The sequence below is a fragment of the Populus nigra genome, chromosome 15 (genome assembly GCF_951802175.1).
Source record: "Populus nigra chromosome 15, ddPopNigr1.1, whole genome shotgun sequence".
In the NCBI taxonomy this organism is placed as follows: Eukaryota; Viridiplantae; Streptophyta; class Magnoliopsida; order Malpighiales; family Salicaceae; genus Populus; species Populus nigra.
This window is the reverse complement of record NC_084866.1, coordinates 1,311,881-1,329,189: the sequence shown is the minus strand read 5'-3', so window position 1 is coordinate 1,329,189 and position 17,309 is coordinate 1,311,881. Positions and strand designations below refer to the sequence as shown.

Sequence of the window (17,309 nt, the reverse complement as noted above, 5' to 3'; positions counted from 1 at the left end):
TTTAATTTGAACTGGTTTCAATTCGGTTTGAACTAGTTTTATTTTTTTTAAAAAAATTCAGTTTAGTTATTTTTTTTTTTATAAAAACCAAACCAAATTAAAAATAATTATTCAATTGTAAACCCAACTTTAACTTGAGTTGAAAGTGTATGTAACTATCAGTATAGCTGATGAAGAACTATATTTTTACATGAATGAGAAAGAAGGGAGAACAACACCAAAATATACTGAAAATATGAAATAATCTTTGCGAAAATATAATCAACCTATCCAAATTAGATATGTTGGGACTTAGAACTAGCTTTTCATATTTTTTGATATATTAATGAGGAACTGCTTAGTAATTGATGTTTTCTGTAATCTTAACTCTTAAGTTTTAATGATCAAATACTTCTCTAGATTTTGCATGAAAAATTAAAATTTCTTGATCATATTTTAAAACATATCATGTGATTAAAAAATATATTTTAAAAAAATCTAATTTTTTTAGATCGCAACCACAAAAGTTACCATAATACTAAATTACATAAAAAAATATTTTTATTTATGGTTTTAAAAAAGTAGACTTTAAAAATTTATATTTATTTAAAACTGCTATGAAATAAATTTTTGTACGTAAAATAAATGAAAAACAAATCTTCATAAGTAAAAAAACATATTATTTTACCTTCTACAAAACCAGAGTTTAAGAAATAGTTGTGTGGGGCTTAATACAAAAAGCATAAGTAGGTCAATAATAAGAATAGGAGGTGTGCATAGCGACAACATTGAGGTTTTGAGTGTTATTATTTGGCTAATCAAATAAAATTTTTTTTCCTATAATTGGACAAAAAAATATAAGTTATTATAGTACCAAACAATCCCTTAATATCTTCAAATATCTTATTGTCTCATGGTAGGAAAGAAAAACATATTGTCTTAAGATAGCAATAGCATGTTATCTAAACCAAAAAAAATAGAAAAAAAAAAGAATGAATCACATGTCTCTTGAAAAATAAAATTGAAAAATAAAAGAAAGAAAGAAACCATGGGTGTGGTTGAGTTAATTAAAATAAAAATAAAAAGGAAAGTAGTATTTAAGATAGTGTTTGTTTTTCATCGTGAAACAACAAAGATAAAAATAGAGAAAATGAAAATAAATTTATTTGATATTCATGTTTTTTTAATCAAATATATTTTTATCTTTTATTTATCTATCATTTTTATCTTCAAGTACTAATCAAGCGCAACTTAAATGATTGACTCCTTAACTCTAATATAGTTAGTGAGTGTTTAACATTATTATAGTTTTTTATGTTGTGTTTTTTTTTTAAAAAATAGGTTTAAGAAAAACATTTTTAGTTGCTGCTAATTGAATTAAAATATATATTTGATTAAAATTATTTTTATTGAATAAAAAACAGTTCAAAGATGTTTGGTTAAAATTGTTATTAAAAATATTATCGATAATGAAATGACTATAAAAAATATGTAGTAATTTCATAACTTCAAATTATTCAAGAAATATGTAATTATTAATACATAATAAATATAGCAAAACAACATAAAAGTCCTAGTTTAACAAAAAAAAATTATATTACTGATAATGTAAGCATTGTTCTTCCAAGTAAGAATGTAAGCTTTGTTATTATTTATAAATGTTCTAAAATATAAACTAGTTTTATTATTTCTTTAAACTACTTATAATCTCATTACGAACATCATCCATTCGAGATGGTTTATGGTTTGCATCACCTTGTGATCGTGGCATAACATTAGTTAAAATCTCATCAAGAACAAAATCTATATGGCAATCAAATTTTACAAATACATGATCATTGAGACTTTCTTTTAAAGTAATTATGCAGCGTCATTGATAATACTACAATTTAAAATTGTGCTTTGTAGAGTTAATCGGGCATGTTTTGAAAGCACATTCAATCACATTACGTATTAACGAGTGTGCATGATTGAATCTTCTTCCTGACTTCTTGGTGTCCTCCACGTCAAAAATCTAGTAAGTGATATTTTTCACTTTTATATGGATATAAAAATTCATACTTATTTAGATATTCAACATTTACCAAATAATATTTCACTACGAGAATAATTAATGAATTTGCAAGTTATTACATCAATTTTCTTCAGGTGGTTTTGGAAATTATATTCAAGAATTGTCAATATGCGCTACCTTTTTATCCTGTCCAAATAAAAGTGAATTACATGTTAAAACTACATACAATCATTACGTTATGAGTCAATACACTTTTTCTAATTATAAATGAAATTGATTTTTTTAGAGATATACAAGCAAGCACACACATTTGTGCTATGAATTGCTCTTACACAATTCTACATCAAATACAAGAAAACATAGATATGTAAATTATTGAACAAAAATATCCAAATAATTTATATTTAGCATTAATAATACAAAAATATATTAGTATTACCTTGAAATGAGGCATATATCTTAGATTAATCTCAATTTACCATGTAATGTTTCTAAATCCGGAGTCTTCTAGTTTTACAATATCCATGGAGAGCAGGACATTGTTTTAAGCATTTTCTTAAAATATCTATTAAAATTTCACATAAATATCGATATCTTTCTTGAAGTTTTCTATTTGAATCATCTAATGCTAATATATAAAGAAACACGAAGATATTTTCTTGAAAATTTTAACTCATATTTTAATTCTAAATGAATTCATAAACTTTGGAATTCATTCAAATCGTGTTGACACATCATTTCCGATATCTTTCTAAAATTTCATTCTGCCGTTTATATCCATATGGTATGAAATAATACAAGATTCTTTAAGTTTATAATTAATATAATATATAAAGACAACACTGGTTGTCCATAATGCTAATCTATAATAATTAAGATCTTGTTTCCAAAACAATTTATCATCTTTAAATTATTGTCGTTGTTGTTATTCACATTCTCATCATTATCAATACTATCACTACAATTAATATAATAAATTATACTATTAATAACATTATTATTAAAATTCCAGTAATTGAACATAAAACTACTTCCATGACTAATTTCCACTCTCAATGTTATGTTAAACTGTTTACTTCCCTCACTTGAGCTAAAACCCTAAATAAATTTCTAAAAACCTCAAATCTTTAAAGACAAATTCTTCACTCTTTATGCTTACTGAAATTCTTAACACACTCTAATCACAAAAATTGCTCATTTCATATTGCCTATTAAAGCCATTTCTTTCTTCTGCTACTGTAAAATCAGTGCACAACTAGCTAAAACCCTCGAGGACTACTCAAGAACCCATTATTTCTTTACCAATTTAGAACTCTGTGCTCAAAAAAAAAAAAAAAAAACCCCACAAAAGCATCAAGCTGAGTAAAAACTGATTTACTTATAATTTAAACTACTAAGCCTACCTGTTTGTAATTTATAATGGGCAAAACACATTAAGATTAAAAATGATTTGCACATGGTGTCCCCTGATAATTTTGTCAAAAACAAGAGAAGAAAAGGACATTAAATGGCTAAAAATATATACTTGTAGATTAATTTGTAACAAAGCTCGATGGTACATGCTAATTAATTAAATTTATTCCTTAGAATCGCTGAAGCCTGTCCAAAGATCTTCGTTCGTATGTCTTGTTGTCTCATGGTAGTAAAGAAAAAAGACGTTGTCCTCAACCTGCTTGCTATCAGTCTATCACTGTACAATCGTCATCCCTCTAAATTCCAAAGATGAACCTATTGTCTCCATTTTGTGTCCAGAACCTTGTCGCTGTGCTCATTGTACTGATGCAAGGAAAAGCACTGCTACTGATTTCAACCTCCTCTTTCCTCCTCACTGCAGCTTCAACAATCACTGCTCCTCGTAGCTTTGGTGGAAACGAGACGGATTATGAAGCCTTGCTAGCCTTCAAAGCAAAGATACAAGACCCGCACAGTAATACCTTGAGCTCGTGGAATGATTCTCTCGGTTTCTGCAACTGGCCAGGGATCACATGTGGCCGTCGACATGGAAGGGTCAGAATTATCAATCTAGTGGACCAAAAATTGGCAGGCTCCTTGTCTCCTTACGTGGGAAATATTAGCTTCCTTCAAGAAATAAGACTCGCAAACAACACAATTCATGGTGAAATTCCACTTGAAGTTGGGCGCCTGTTGAGATTACGAGTTCTGATGCTGACCGATAATTCCATAGAAGGCAAAATTCCAGCCAACTTATCAGGCTGCTCCAGCCTTGCAGAGCTCTATATTGATCGTAACAAGCTTGGAGGTGAAATTCCTATGGAGCTTGGTTTCTTGTCAAAGCTCACAATACTCTCTTTTGGTCAGAATAATCTCCAGGGAAAGATACCGCACTCCATCGGTAATCTTACCTCCCTTGAAAGTTTGTCTTTGAGAAGTAATGTTTTGGAGGGAACTATTCCTGATTCTTTAGGCCGACTGAAGAGATTAACTAGTCTTCTGCTCGGTGAAAATAAACTTTCGGGTTTCATCCCTCCATCTCTATATAATCTATCGTTGATTACTACTTTCTATTTGGGTGGCAATGGATTTCGCGGAAGTCTTCCGTCGAATTTAGGCCTATCCTTTCCCCATCTTCAATGGCTTGCATTATGGCAGAACCAGTTTTCCGGACCGATTCCAGGGTCATTATCCAATGCTTCTGAGCTTGAAATAGTTTCTTTTACATATAACAGTTTGACAGGAAAAATACCTGATATTTTTGGTAAACTACATCATCTCTCTCGACTGCATTTCGGAAGTAATAACCTGGGAGCCGGAGGAGATGATGAAATGGCGTTTCTTGCTTCTCTGACCAACTGCAGCATGTTGAAAGTTGTGAGCATCAACAACAACAGATTAGAAGGATCGCTGCCGATTACAGTAGGAAATCTTTCAACATATATGGTTTATTTTGGGCTCTCAGGAAACCACATAGTCGGACGGATCCCTTCAGGTATAGGGAACCTAGTTAACTTAACTTTCCTATACATGGATCGAAATCAATTCACTGGTGAAATTCCAACTTCTTTTGGTAGTCTAAGAAAGCTAGAGCAGTTTTCACTCTTTTCCAATAGACTCTCAGGAAAATTCCATCTTCTTTAGGAAATCTGTCATTGTTGAGTGTCCTTTATTTAGATGATAACAAATTAAAAGACACCATCCCTGCTAGTCTTGGAGGTTGTAAAAACTTGGTGTCGTTGGGCCTTTCTAGAAACAACCTCAATGGCAGCATACCAGAAAAACTTTTCGGTACCTCCTCTGTATTATTTTCACTGAATCTATCTCATAACCAATTTACTGGTTCTTTGCCTTCAACCATTGGTAGTCTAAAAGGTCTGAGTGAACTGGATGTCTCTTGGAATATGTTGTCTGGTGAAATTCCAACTAGCCTTGGAGGATGCACCAGCCTCGAGGTCCTGCACATGGAGGATAATTTCTTCCAAGGATCTATTCCTTCATCATTTAGTTCTTTGAGGGGAATTCAATTTCTTGACCTTTCTTGTAACAATCTGTCAGGCCAACTTCCAAACTTTCTTGTGACAATCCCTTTCATAAGTTTAAATCTTTCCTCTAACAATTTTGAGGGGGAGGTTCCGAGGAAGGGAGTTTTCACAAACAAGAGTGCAGTATCAGTTGTTGGAAATGACAAACTTTGTGGTGGAATTTTGGAATTGCATTTGCCTGAATGTCCCAACAAGGAGCCAAAGAAGACAAAAATGTCTCATCTGCAATATTTATTGGCAATCACAATACCTTGTGCTCTTGTTGGAGCCATCACTGTCTCGTCTTTCTTGTTTTGTTGGTTCAAAAAGAAAAGAAAGGAGCACTCTTCTGATACTTTATTGAAAGAGTCATTTCCTCAAATCTCTTACGAAAGGCTCTTTAAAGCAACCGATGGATTTTCTACAACCAACTTGATTGGAGTTGGTGGTTTTAGCTCTGTGTACAAAGGAAAGATTGATGAAGATGGAACACTGGTTGCAATCAAAGTTCTTAACCTGCAACGCCGTGGAGCGTCTAAAAGTTTCAAAGATGAATGTGAAGCCTTGAGAAACATTCGGCATCGAAATCTTGTGAAGATCATAACTTCTTCCTCAAGCATTGATTTTCAAGGTAATAATTTTAAAGCTCTAGTTTATGAGTACATGCCTAAAGGGAGTCTGGAGAAATGGCTGCATCCTACTCAAGAAACACATGATGATCAGCAGATAAATCAAGTTCAGCGTCCAAACCTTCTTGAGAGAATCAACATTGCCATTGATGTGGCTGCTGCACTTGACTATCTTCATCACCATTGCCACAGCCCAATCATTCATTGTGATGTAAAACCAAGTAATATTCTTCTTGATAAAGACATGATTGGCCATCTTGGGGATTTTGGGCTCGCCAGAATTTTTCAAGAATTCTCAGAACCAAGTCTTGAAAGCAGCTCGGCTGGAATAAAGGGAACTACTGGATATGCTGCACCAGGTAACAATTGTTCATTTCCATTGCCCATTCCCCTTAACATAGCCAACATCTCCTAGTATATTTGTCATGTAATAAGGGGAAAAAAATATCTTTTTCAGCTATATTTACATATATCTAAACTTTCTCGAGTGACAGAGTATGGCCAAGGAAGAGAGGTGTCAATGGATGGAGATGTCTAAAGTTATGGGATCCTATTGTTGGAGATGATGACAGGGAAGAGACCTATCGATGAGACATTTGAGAAAGGCCTTAATCTTCACATGTTTGCCAAGATGGCCCTGCCCGACCATGTTATGGAGATTACAGACCCAGTGCTTCTAAGTGAGAGACACTTGGAAAATGCAGCAAGCATGGAGGAGTGCCTGACTTCTTTGGTGAAAATTGGAGTGGCATGTTCCATGGATTCACCTAGAGATCGAATGGACATGAGCAGGGTTGTCCGCGAGTTGCTGATGGTCAGGGATACTTTTCAAGGAACTGCAAGTAGGCCCGAAAACAACAAGTATCCAGGTTCTCATGGTTTTCACAGCTAAGGTAGGATTCTCTGGAGAAAACAACGAACAAAAGTGCCTGAATATGTCCAGACTTGCTGCTTAGGATGAAGATTATGGCATTGAATTGTGAATGATTGAGCCCAACAAGATTGCCTCAATTTATTTTCTGGGCTTGATATTGAGGATCTTGCCAAGCCCGGTGATTAGCAATTATTTATGGGTGGCTAACTTAGTGTGATATTATTTTCAAACCACCATGAAAATTACCACCGAATTTGTTTTAAGAACATGATTTTTAGGCTGATAAGATTCATTTAATTTTCATGTTAAAATTTTATTGAAAATTATTTTTGAATAAAAATGCTTTAACATAGAGTATTAACATGTTTAAAACAAATTGTGGGTAAATAAAAATTGATCTAATTAAAACAACTATTAATTAATATATTTTTACAAATTTAAAATCCTCAATCCTATATTGAAAGACAATAAGATTTTTTTATAATTTATATAATGAAAAATTAAAGAGTTAAATTGAATTTGTATAATATTCTTGCTGTCTGGAAGAATTTTAATTTCTAAGGAAAAAAAATTAAATAATTTTCGTATAATTAAAACCAAGTTTAATTTTTCGAATAATCCATTTATATCTGCATTATATATTTTGATAAATTTCTTCCTACTGTATACAAAATCGACTTTTTAGCTTTTTAGAGGGGGGGATTTCTAAGGGGTACATGGGGGAGGCTACACTGCTTACTTTTTTAAACATGTATTTTCCTTTTTTTCATTTATTATGCGATGAGAAGGGAGAGAATTTAGAGTATTTCTGGAGCAATTATTAATATTTATTTTCTAGAGAATTTAGATATATTTAGATATGATTTTGATATATTTATTAATTTTATAAAAATCATAGGCACATTATAAGGGGAAAAATCATACTTTATTTTTTTTATTTCAAATAATATTGTCAAAAGCAAGAGCAGAAAAGCGCATTGAATTGCAAAATAAATAAATAAATATTATAAATTGATTTGTTCGAAAATTGGAGGATATGCTAATTATTATTATTATTATTATTGGTACAAGAGGATAGCCGATAAATTAAAAATATCCGTCAACAATTGCAGCAGAAGCATTTCCCAAATATCTTCATGTGTATCGCTTGCTAGCTAAGACCATAATTATTCAATCTTACTTTCAGGTTCACCTTACTTTCAGGTTCACCTCTCAGTTATTGATTAAACAGATTAATTAATTTTTTTTAAAAAACAACAAAATTGTTTTAAAAAATTTTAATCAAATTCAATAGATTTTAACCGGATTTTATCTAAATTAACTAGATCATGAGTGAACTTATATTTTTTTATTAGATTATATTAAATTAATTCTTCTAATTCAGGCTAGGAGCCGCTAAACTAAGTTGAGTTTAGTAATAATAGCTAAAACACATCCAATTGCCAGTAGTAAACATTTTAAGGCATTGATGATATTTAAGGATGACAACAAGTGTGGGTTTCATGGGTAAGTGTTTTGCTATTTAAGGAGATAGAGCGTTAGAGATGACGATGAATATTTACGGATAAGGTTTTGTACATCGAACTCCAACCTAAAATAATAATTCAAACCTAACCTAAACCCAATTGAATATGAATTTTTTATTCTGGTTTTGATCTGATGAGTTACTCATAACATTATTATTTTTACCTTGAAATTTTACAAAAATTCTCCAAACTGTTCAGGGTTGATTAGAATAGATATCTATCTGTTTCGGGTGAAATTATTATATATTTTTCACCAGGATTATCCCTATAGTACACGATACATCTCTTGTAATGATTGAAGAAAAATAATGTCCTTTCTCGTTTTGGCAAATTTTGGAAGTTCCAAGCTTTCGTGACCGCTCGTAGGAAGCTCAGTCAGGAACCACGAGTCCCGTCAGCGGGGGTCAGATTAAAGTCTGAATCAAAGAACCAACAGGCAGAACCGCTGTGGCAGTGGCTAGATTTGGTGGCTGATCATAAACCAATTGCTTTAATAGGGTTCATCAAGACCACCCAAGAGGAAATCACTACCTGCCTACCTGGTTTGGTGGCATGCACAAGCTTGCTTGGACAGGGAGGGCCCAACCTCTCATGGAATGTGGCGTTGCTCTCACTCACGAGAGCTGACACTTTGAACCACATTCCATGCTGAATCTTAAAGAAAAAATATAACAGAGAATATTTGTGAGAAAGCTTCTCATGCAAAGCGTGAGTAGAGAGTTCTTGATTACTAATGTATATATAGACTTTACAACGTAGAAGAAATATTTAGAAGGAAAGTTACAAAATAAAATAATAAATTTGTACAGATTGTAATTTCTATCTTAGTGCTGTTACATAGCTATTTTACAGGAGTAAATTGCTGGAGTAGATTGCTGGACTGATTTCCTATTATGCAGTGATTGGATTCAACAAGACTCCTTGAATTACTCTTCATGATTCTTCTATTTCTGGAAAGACAACCACATCTTGGTCAACTGCCTTATCACTCCATGCTGTAGACTCAAGATGGTTGTTGGTGGGTGGATTATGTTTAATATCCTCCCTCAAACTATGCCGAGGCTGAAGGCAAAGTTTGTTGCGGAAGTGGTGTAAGACAGCTTTACAAAGGGGTTTAGTAAAGATATCCGCAATCTGTAGACTCGAGGAAACATGGCGAGTAACAAGAAGACCCATGGAGACCCTTTCACGAACAAAATGGTAGTCCAATTCAATATGCTTACTTCGAGCATGAAAAACTGGATTAATAGTCATATGTAATGCACTTAAGTTGTCGCAAAATAGAATTGGCGGTTGTGATTGAGGAACACGAACATCACGTAAGAGAAAAGTGAGCCAAGTTAATTCTGCAGCAGTGTTGGCCATAGCACGATACTCGGCCTCAGTGCTTGATCGAGAAATGGTTGGTTGTTTCTTGGCACACCATGATATAATATTCCGCCCTAAGAATGTACAAAAGCCAGTTGTGGATCGTCGGGTAGTTGGACAACCTGCCCAATCTGCATCAGAGAAACCACAAAGATCAAGTGTAGTATCACCAGTTAAATGTAAACCAAAGTGGATGGAGCCTTTGACATATCTTAAAATACGACGAACCATTTTCATGCTAGCAACAGATGGGGCTTGTAGAAATTGAGAAACATAATTGACACAAAAGGAAAGGTCAGGTCTTGTAAGGGTCAAATATTGTAGGGCACCGACAATGCTACGATAAAAGGAAGGATCTGAATAAGGTGTGTTATCATGAAGACCTTTAGTTTTAGACTCCATTGGCGTGTTCATTGGTTTGCAATCAAGCATTTGTGCTTTATCTAGAATTGAATAAGCATAGTGAGCCTGAGAAAGATGTAAGGAATTATTACGCCGCTGAATTTCAATCCCAAGGAAATGGTGTATTGGGCCAAGGTCTTTCATTGCAAATTCAGAATGTAAGAGTTGAATAAACTCATCAAGTAACAGTGAATTGGATCCTGTCAAGAGCATGTCATCAACATAGAGTAATAAAATTAGTGTACCAAGTGATGAATGCAGGATAAAAAGTGATGGATCAGCCAAACTACAAGAGAAACCATGTGCAAGCAAAAAGGAGCTGAAACGATCAAACCAAGCTCGTGGTGCTTGTTTAAGACCGTAAAGAGCTTTTTGAAGTTTACAGACATGAGAGGGAAAGAGTGAATCGTGCATACCAGGAGGTTGTTCCATAAAAATATCTTCACTTATGAAACCATGGAGAAAGGCATTTTTGACATCGAGTTGCCTTATGTCCCATTGGCGAACTAAGGCCAGACTAAGAACTAAACGAATGGTACCTGGTTTGATAACTGAAGAAAATGTTTCTGTATAGTCGACGCCATCAACTTGATGATACCCTTTTGCGACTAACCTGGCTTTGAGCCTATCAAGGGTACCATTAGCAGTCAATTTAGCTTTAAACACCCACTTTGATCCCACCACATTCATATAAGGTTCTCTGGGTACTAAGGTCCATGTTTGATTTTGACGTAGTGCATCAAGTTCCTCAAGCATGGCGCGTTTCCAGCCATCATGTTGTAGAGCCATTTTGACATTACGTGGTTCTTCAGGAATATCACCACGTTCAAGAACTAAGGCATAACGTGGATTTGGTTTGTGTATGCCATGTTGAGCTCGAGTGACCATAGGATGAGGTGTCGGCTGTACCTGTTCAAAATGTAGAGGAGAGTTAAAATTTAAAGAAGAAGAAATGGGTGAGGAACTACCTGTGTCAGGTATTATGTTAGCTGCAGGAGATGGAGGTGTTGCATTCATTGAAGGATCATCATATGGTGCAGAGTCTGTGATAGGCGGTTGAGGTGCAGGAGTGTGGTCATGATCAGAAGGGGAATCGGCAGAAACAGTTTCAACCACTGGAACGGGTGGAGGTGAAGACGCATGCAAAGGATTGCATGAAGGTACATCTACTATGTCAGGTATTATGTTAGCTGCAGGAGATGGAGGTGTTGCATTCATTGAAGTATCATCATATGGTGTAGAGTCTGTGACAAGCAGTTGTTGAAGTGCAGGAGTGTGGTCATGATCAGAAGGGGAATCAGAAGGAACATCTTCAACCACTGGAACGGGTGGAGGTGAAGATTCATGCAAAGGATTGCATGAAGGTGCATCGACTGATGGAACAGTGTTTATCACCGTAGGTAAGAATGGAAAAATATTGAAAGATTTAGTGGAGCTAGTGTGTGAAGAAGGTGGATTTTCTTTCTTCTTACAAGGGAAATGATTTTCATCAAACACCACATGTCTCGAAAGAAACATCCTATGTGTTTTCAGATCAAGACAACGATACCCTTTATGTTGGTTACTGTAACCTACAAAAATACAAGGAACAGTTTTAGCATCAAATTTATTTCTCTTTGTATTCCATGTATATGGATAACATCGAGAGCCAAACACACGTAAAGTAGAGTAGTTTGGGTGAGAACCATATAAGCGAGAGTAAGGAGTATCAAATGCTAGTGAAGATGAGGGCAAACGATTAATTAAAAACACTGCTGTAGAAAAAGCCTCAACCCATAGAAACTTAGGTACACCGCTATGAAAAATCATAGTCATCCCAAGTTCTCTAATAGTGCGATGGCGACGTTCAACAATCCCTGTCTGTTCGGGAGTATACGGACATGAGAGATGATGAATGATTCCTTGTTGCTGAAAATGAGATTCAAGTCTTTTATTTACAAACTCTCCTCCGCCATCAGTATGGAAAATTTTGATTTTTTTGTTAAACTGTCGCTGCACATAATTCTCAAATGCCAAATAAACATCAAAAAATTCAGATTTAGCATGAAGAGGAATTATCCACATATAATGAGAATAATCATCAACAAAGCATGCATAGAATCGAAATTTGCCAAGAGATAAAACAGGGGCCGGTCCCCAAATGTCACAATGAATTCTTTCAATAATATCAGCACTAACAGAACTAGATGAATTAAATGGTAACTTGCTAAGTTTGCCCAGTTGACAACTTTCACAAAGAGTATCAACTCTTTTATTGGAATTAACATCAATTAACTTCTTTGTGCGCAAAATCTTAATGGCAGAGTTTTGGGGATGTCCAAGACATTGGTGCCATAACTCCTCGGTTCCTGAATTTTGCCTGTTGGAGAAATTTGCTTCCTTCATCTTGGATAAAACATAAAGGTCTCCTTTACGCTGACCCATTAGGAGGATGCGCCCTGTTACTCGTTCCTTAACATAAAATAGCTCATCAGTAAATTCACAATTCAAGGGGTATTGTCGTGTTAATTGACTAATGGAGAGTAAGTTCCTTGTTAATTGTGGAACTAATAAGACATCACGTAGCATTAGTTCATTCTTTCCATCAGAAACTAAGGTGTCCCCAATTGCATCAATCGTTAAGGGGGAACCATCACCAATAAATACAAAATCACAACCAACATATTTTTTGAGATTAGAAAGTATACCTGAGTTTGCAGTCATGTGATTCGAAGCACCAGTGTCAGTAGTCCATTCAGTATCAGCGATTGTGGTGTCCATTGTAAGAGCCGCAAGTGCTTGAGGAAGTTCATCATTGCTTGATTGTTCTGGTAGACTCCAACATATTTTGGCTATATGGCCTTGCCTGCCACAGAGCTGACAATATTCATTCTTGTATACCTCTCTCTCTGTAAGTGTCATGCGTCGTTTACCCGGTGGTGGTGGTCGAGAGACACGATTGTTATTCCTTTGGGATGATGATTGTGAGTTTGAGTTATTACCTGCAAAAGTAGAATATTGAAAACTGTTGTTTGTAGCATGAAATCCTCTGCCTTTTGATGTGAATTGATGGTTGTGAGGACTGCGATTATTATGATTGTGTTGCTGCTGTCTGTGGTTGCGTTGTCCATAGAACGCATAAGATGGAGAATGTGATGCTTCAATCCATGAATTTCGCTGTTCAAAGCCCTGTAAGAGTGAAACCATTTCTGAGTAGGATGGCATTGGAGGTTTAAGCATTGTGGTTGTGAAAGATTCATATTTCGGGCCAAGATTTGCAAGTAAAGAGTAAACTTTTGTTTTGTCAGGTATGGGGTTGCCTATGGCTGCTAGGCTGTCACATATACTTTTGAATTTTTTCAAGTGTTCTGCTAAGGATTGACTTGGTTCCTTTTTGAGGTATGTGAGTTGTTGTCGGAGAGTAAATTCTCGTTCTTGGGAGTCTTGGGCATATGCTTCTTTCAAAGCATTCCAAACTGATTGGGATGAATCAAGACCAATAACCAGACCCAAGGTTTCTTCTGTAAGTGTCCCGATGATCCATCCACGTAGGAGATGATCTTCCTTTCTCCATTTGAGAAAGTCTTCTGAGATTTGTTGGTCTGTTGCTTCACTTGTTGATGTCCTTTCTGTTGTGACATTGATATACATGGTAGGTTTCATTTTTTCGCCTGTAAGAAGCCCGACCATGTCTTGACTCTCAGCTAAAGCAAGCATTTGTTCACGCCACAGAGGGTAGTTTTCTGGTGTGAGTTTGAGGGTAACAAAATTGGCAACATTGAGAGAGATTGTGGAAGCCATTGAAGAAGAAGAAAAAAAAAAATGGAACTCTCTTGTCTCACAAGAAGCTCTGATACCATAAAGAAAAAATATAACAGAGAATATTTGTGAGAAAGCTTCTCATGCAAAGCGTGAGTAGAGAGTTCTTGATTACTAATGTATATATAGACTTTACAACGTAGAAGAAATATTTAGAAGGAAAGTTACAAAATAAAATAGTAAATTTGTACAGATTGTAATTTCTATCTTAGTGCTGTTACATAGCTATTTTACAGGAGTAAATTGCTGGAGTAGATTGCTGGACTGATTTCCTATTATGCAGTGATTGGATTCAACAAGACTCCTTGAATTACTCTTCATGATTCTTCTATTTCTGGAAAGACAACCACATCTTGGTCAACTGCCTTATCACTCCATGCTGTAGACTCAAGATGGTTGTTGGTGGGTGGATTATGTTTAATAAATCTAAGCTGTCGAAACACAATAAGGCTATGGTGGAGTCAAGTCACAGAGAAACTCTTTCGAAGTATGTTATTTCCTCGATAAATTAATAAAGAATATTTTTATCTAATTTTTATTTAAAGTTAAGATTTAAATAATATCTCAATTAATTAATAAACCTTCATGATCTAAGAGTATTAATTTATAAAGATTTTATTTAAAATTAATTTTTAGATTCAAAGAAATTCAAACATGGTTAGTTAATTAATTTTTAAGCTTATTACTAGTATTTGGAACAATAGTTCTTTCATTGCTGCTGGATAGATTCAGATTTCCATCAGATAGTAAAATAGAAAAACTATGCTGGAGGCTGTAGCCCATGTAATTATGTTGCTGTTCTTCAGCATGAACCAAAATGTTCAGGATCGAAAACACTTGCATCAAGTAGCAGGATGCTAGCTTAGGAACTAAAAAAAAATTACATGAATCAGCAACTTTTCAACAAAAATGCAACACCCAATTGGCCTTTTGTCATGATGAGTTAGAGTTCATCTCAACGAACCCTAATTGTAATTTTATTTCAAAATAGCGCGTGATGATATATATCTAGGCAAGATATATTTCTTTATCATAAGACCTGCAGGGATATTAATTATCCAGGTAACCATATAAATCTCAAAGAATAGAAAATAGTGGTTGGTGCTGCGATGCCTGGCTTACTTGCGAAAGCAAGCAGTACGCAGGGGACCTCTTCTGCATATATCTTTGCTAATGCAAGCCCTTAAAGTTTAATTATTGAAAAAAGAAGTGTTTTGGTTTTGTATTTTGTCGAAGACATGCAATTATGCTTGCCACCACCCTATTTATGGGATCCAACAACTCAATTATTTCACTCATGGGGGAAGATTAGTGCGAGAAGATGAAGACAAATCAAGCAAAATAAATATATTTTTTAACTAAAATATATACATAATTAAAATTTAAAAGGGTATGCTTTTATGAACATGGAAGATATTGGTCATTTCTCTTGGTATTAGGCCCCCCATCGCCGTACGTGGTGGGAAAAAAAGTTGATGGCTAGCAAGACATCGGCCACCCCCTGCCCCTTTATGAATAATGGGATCGATGTTTATAAGAAATTATACAAAAACAAGAAAAAAAAAATGGCCAAGTCTGATGGAAAGAGTTTTCAATTTATCTTAGTCCCTGACTAAATTATTTTTCTTCAATATATCCTTTTGTCTGTATTTTTCATCCAAACTGTTGTAACCCAATTTTGGATCCACCAAGATTTTCTGGAATGTTATTTTATTTCTATTATTATTTATAAAAATCCAAAAAAATTAAGAAAAAAGTTTAAAAATTCAAAAATATACTTTTCTCGAGTCAACCGCATCTTTCCATCAAAACCGAGTCCATCGGGTCAATACGGGTCAAACCATGTCGACCAGGGTAAAAAATAAGTTTTGGGCCGTTTCGGGTCAAAACCGTCATTTTTGGTCAAAATCGAGTCCACCGGGTCAAACCATGTCGACCAGGGTAAAAAATGAGTTTCGGGCCGTTTCAGGTCAAAACCGTCATTTTTGACCAAAACCGAGTCCACCGAGTCAATACAGGTCAAACCATGTCGACCAAGGTAAAAAATAAATGTCGGGTCGTTTTGGGTCAAAACCGTCATATTCGGTCAAAACCGAGTCCACCGAGTCCATACGGGTCCAACCATGTCGACCGGGGTAAAAAATGAGTTTCAGGTTATTTTGGGTCAAAACTATTATTTTCGGTCATTAAAATTGATTTTTAGCGGTTGAAACGAGATTTTTCTAATACTGATTTGTTTATTATTATATATAATAAAACAAAATTAATAATACAAATTTGTTATATTAGGCAGGGCAGTTACACTAATTGTAGGCGGAGTAGTTGTGCGTACACAATTTTTCTTAAAGCCGATCCGTGTTGTCCCCTATCAGTGGCTATAAATAGCCAGTGACAGTACGCCAGAGGAAGAGAAAAAGAGAAGGAAAAAAAAGAGAGAAAAGAAAGAAAGAAAAAAAAACTTTACTATTCACGTTTTTTTTTACTATTTCTTCATGCAAGTAGGATATTGATTTTCAAAAAAACAATTTGAAAAATACCAAATATATCCTAACCGTTAGATCTATAGTGTTTAGATCTGAACCGTTGATTTAATAGGGTATAATAGGGCTTACCACACCCAATTAAAACCCAAATCAATCTCAGCCCTTAAAACAATTCTCCCTTAGATCCGGTGGCGCCACGTCACACGGTGTACCGAGCTTTCGGTGCACCGCGCCACACCAGATCAAGACTCCTCTCATCTGGACCGTCCGATCAACTTCCAGATCCAGCCAATCGCATCCGCAGGATCAGTTCAAAGGAGATCCAACAATTCACAGCCTTCAGCTGCACCGGTGAACCGTGCGCACGTTCACACCGTAGCACTTCTCAGACTCCCTCTCTCCTCTCGCCGGCGACGCTCTCTCTCTCTCCCCCGATCTCCCATCTCCGGCCGTCTCCAGCCTCCGCACCACCACAAAAAGGTTTCTCCTCTGATGTAAAGAAAAACCCCGGTGGTTTTCATTGATTTCGCCGCCTCATTTGGCCGGAAAAGGGCCGCGATTGTCGGCGGCCACCGAAGCTTCAAGTCGTCGATTCTCCTTCGTCAGCCATCAACGGCCGACGATACCACCTCCATCAGAATCCTCGTCCTCAGATCTACCAGGATCGACCGTCGGTTGGACAGAAATCTCGCCGGGAAATCTCGCCGCCGCCCACAGTAACCGCGCGTGTGCCACACGCGCCGCCAGTGGCATTTTAGTA

General features: G+C 35.5%; 1 protein-coding gene across 1 annotated transcript; it reads left to right on the top strand.

The window, feature by feature from the left end:
- The first annotated feature begins 3,715 nt into the window (after positions 1 to 3,715).
- On the top strand, positions 3,716 to 6,990 carry LOC133674651 (putative receptor-like protein kinase At3g47110). The gene is made up of 3 exons (XM_062095866.1): positions 3,716 to 4,940; positions 5,090 to 6,457; positions 6,671 to 6,990. The coding sequence occupies exons 1-3, from the start codon at positions 3,716 to 3,718 to the stop codon at positions 6,988 to 6,990; spliced, it is 2,913 nt and encodes a 970-aa protein (XP_061951850.1).
- Positions 6,991 to 17,309: the final 10,319 nt, after the last annotated feature.

What these genes read in the sequence shown, in the direction of transcription:
- LOC133674651 (XM_062095866.1), top strand. Translation starts at nt 3,716, where the DNA reads ATGAACCTATTGTCTCCATTTTGTGTCCAGAACCTTGTCGCTGTGCTC. An exon ending in AGTCGGACGGATCCCTTCAG is followed by an intron (nt 4,941 to 5,089) that starts GTATAGGGAACC and finishes CATCTTCTTTAG; the next exon opens with GAAATCTGTCATTGTTGAGT. An exon ending in TACTGGATATGCTGCACCAG is followed by an intron (nt 6,458 to 6,670) that starts GTAACAATTGTT and finishes AGATGATGACAG; the next exon opens with GGAAGAGACCTATCGATGAG.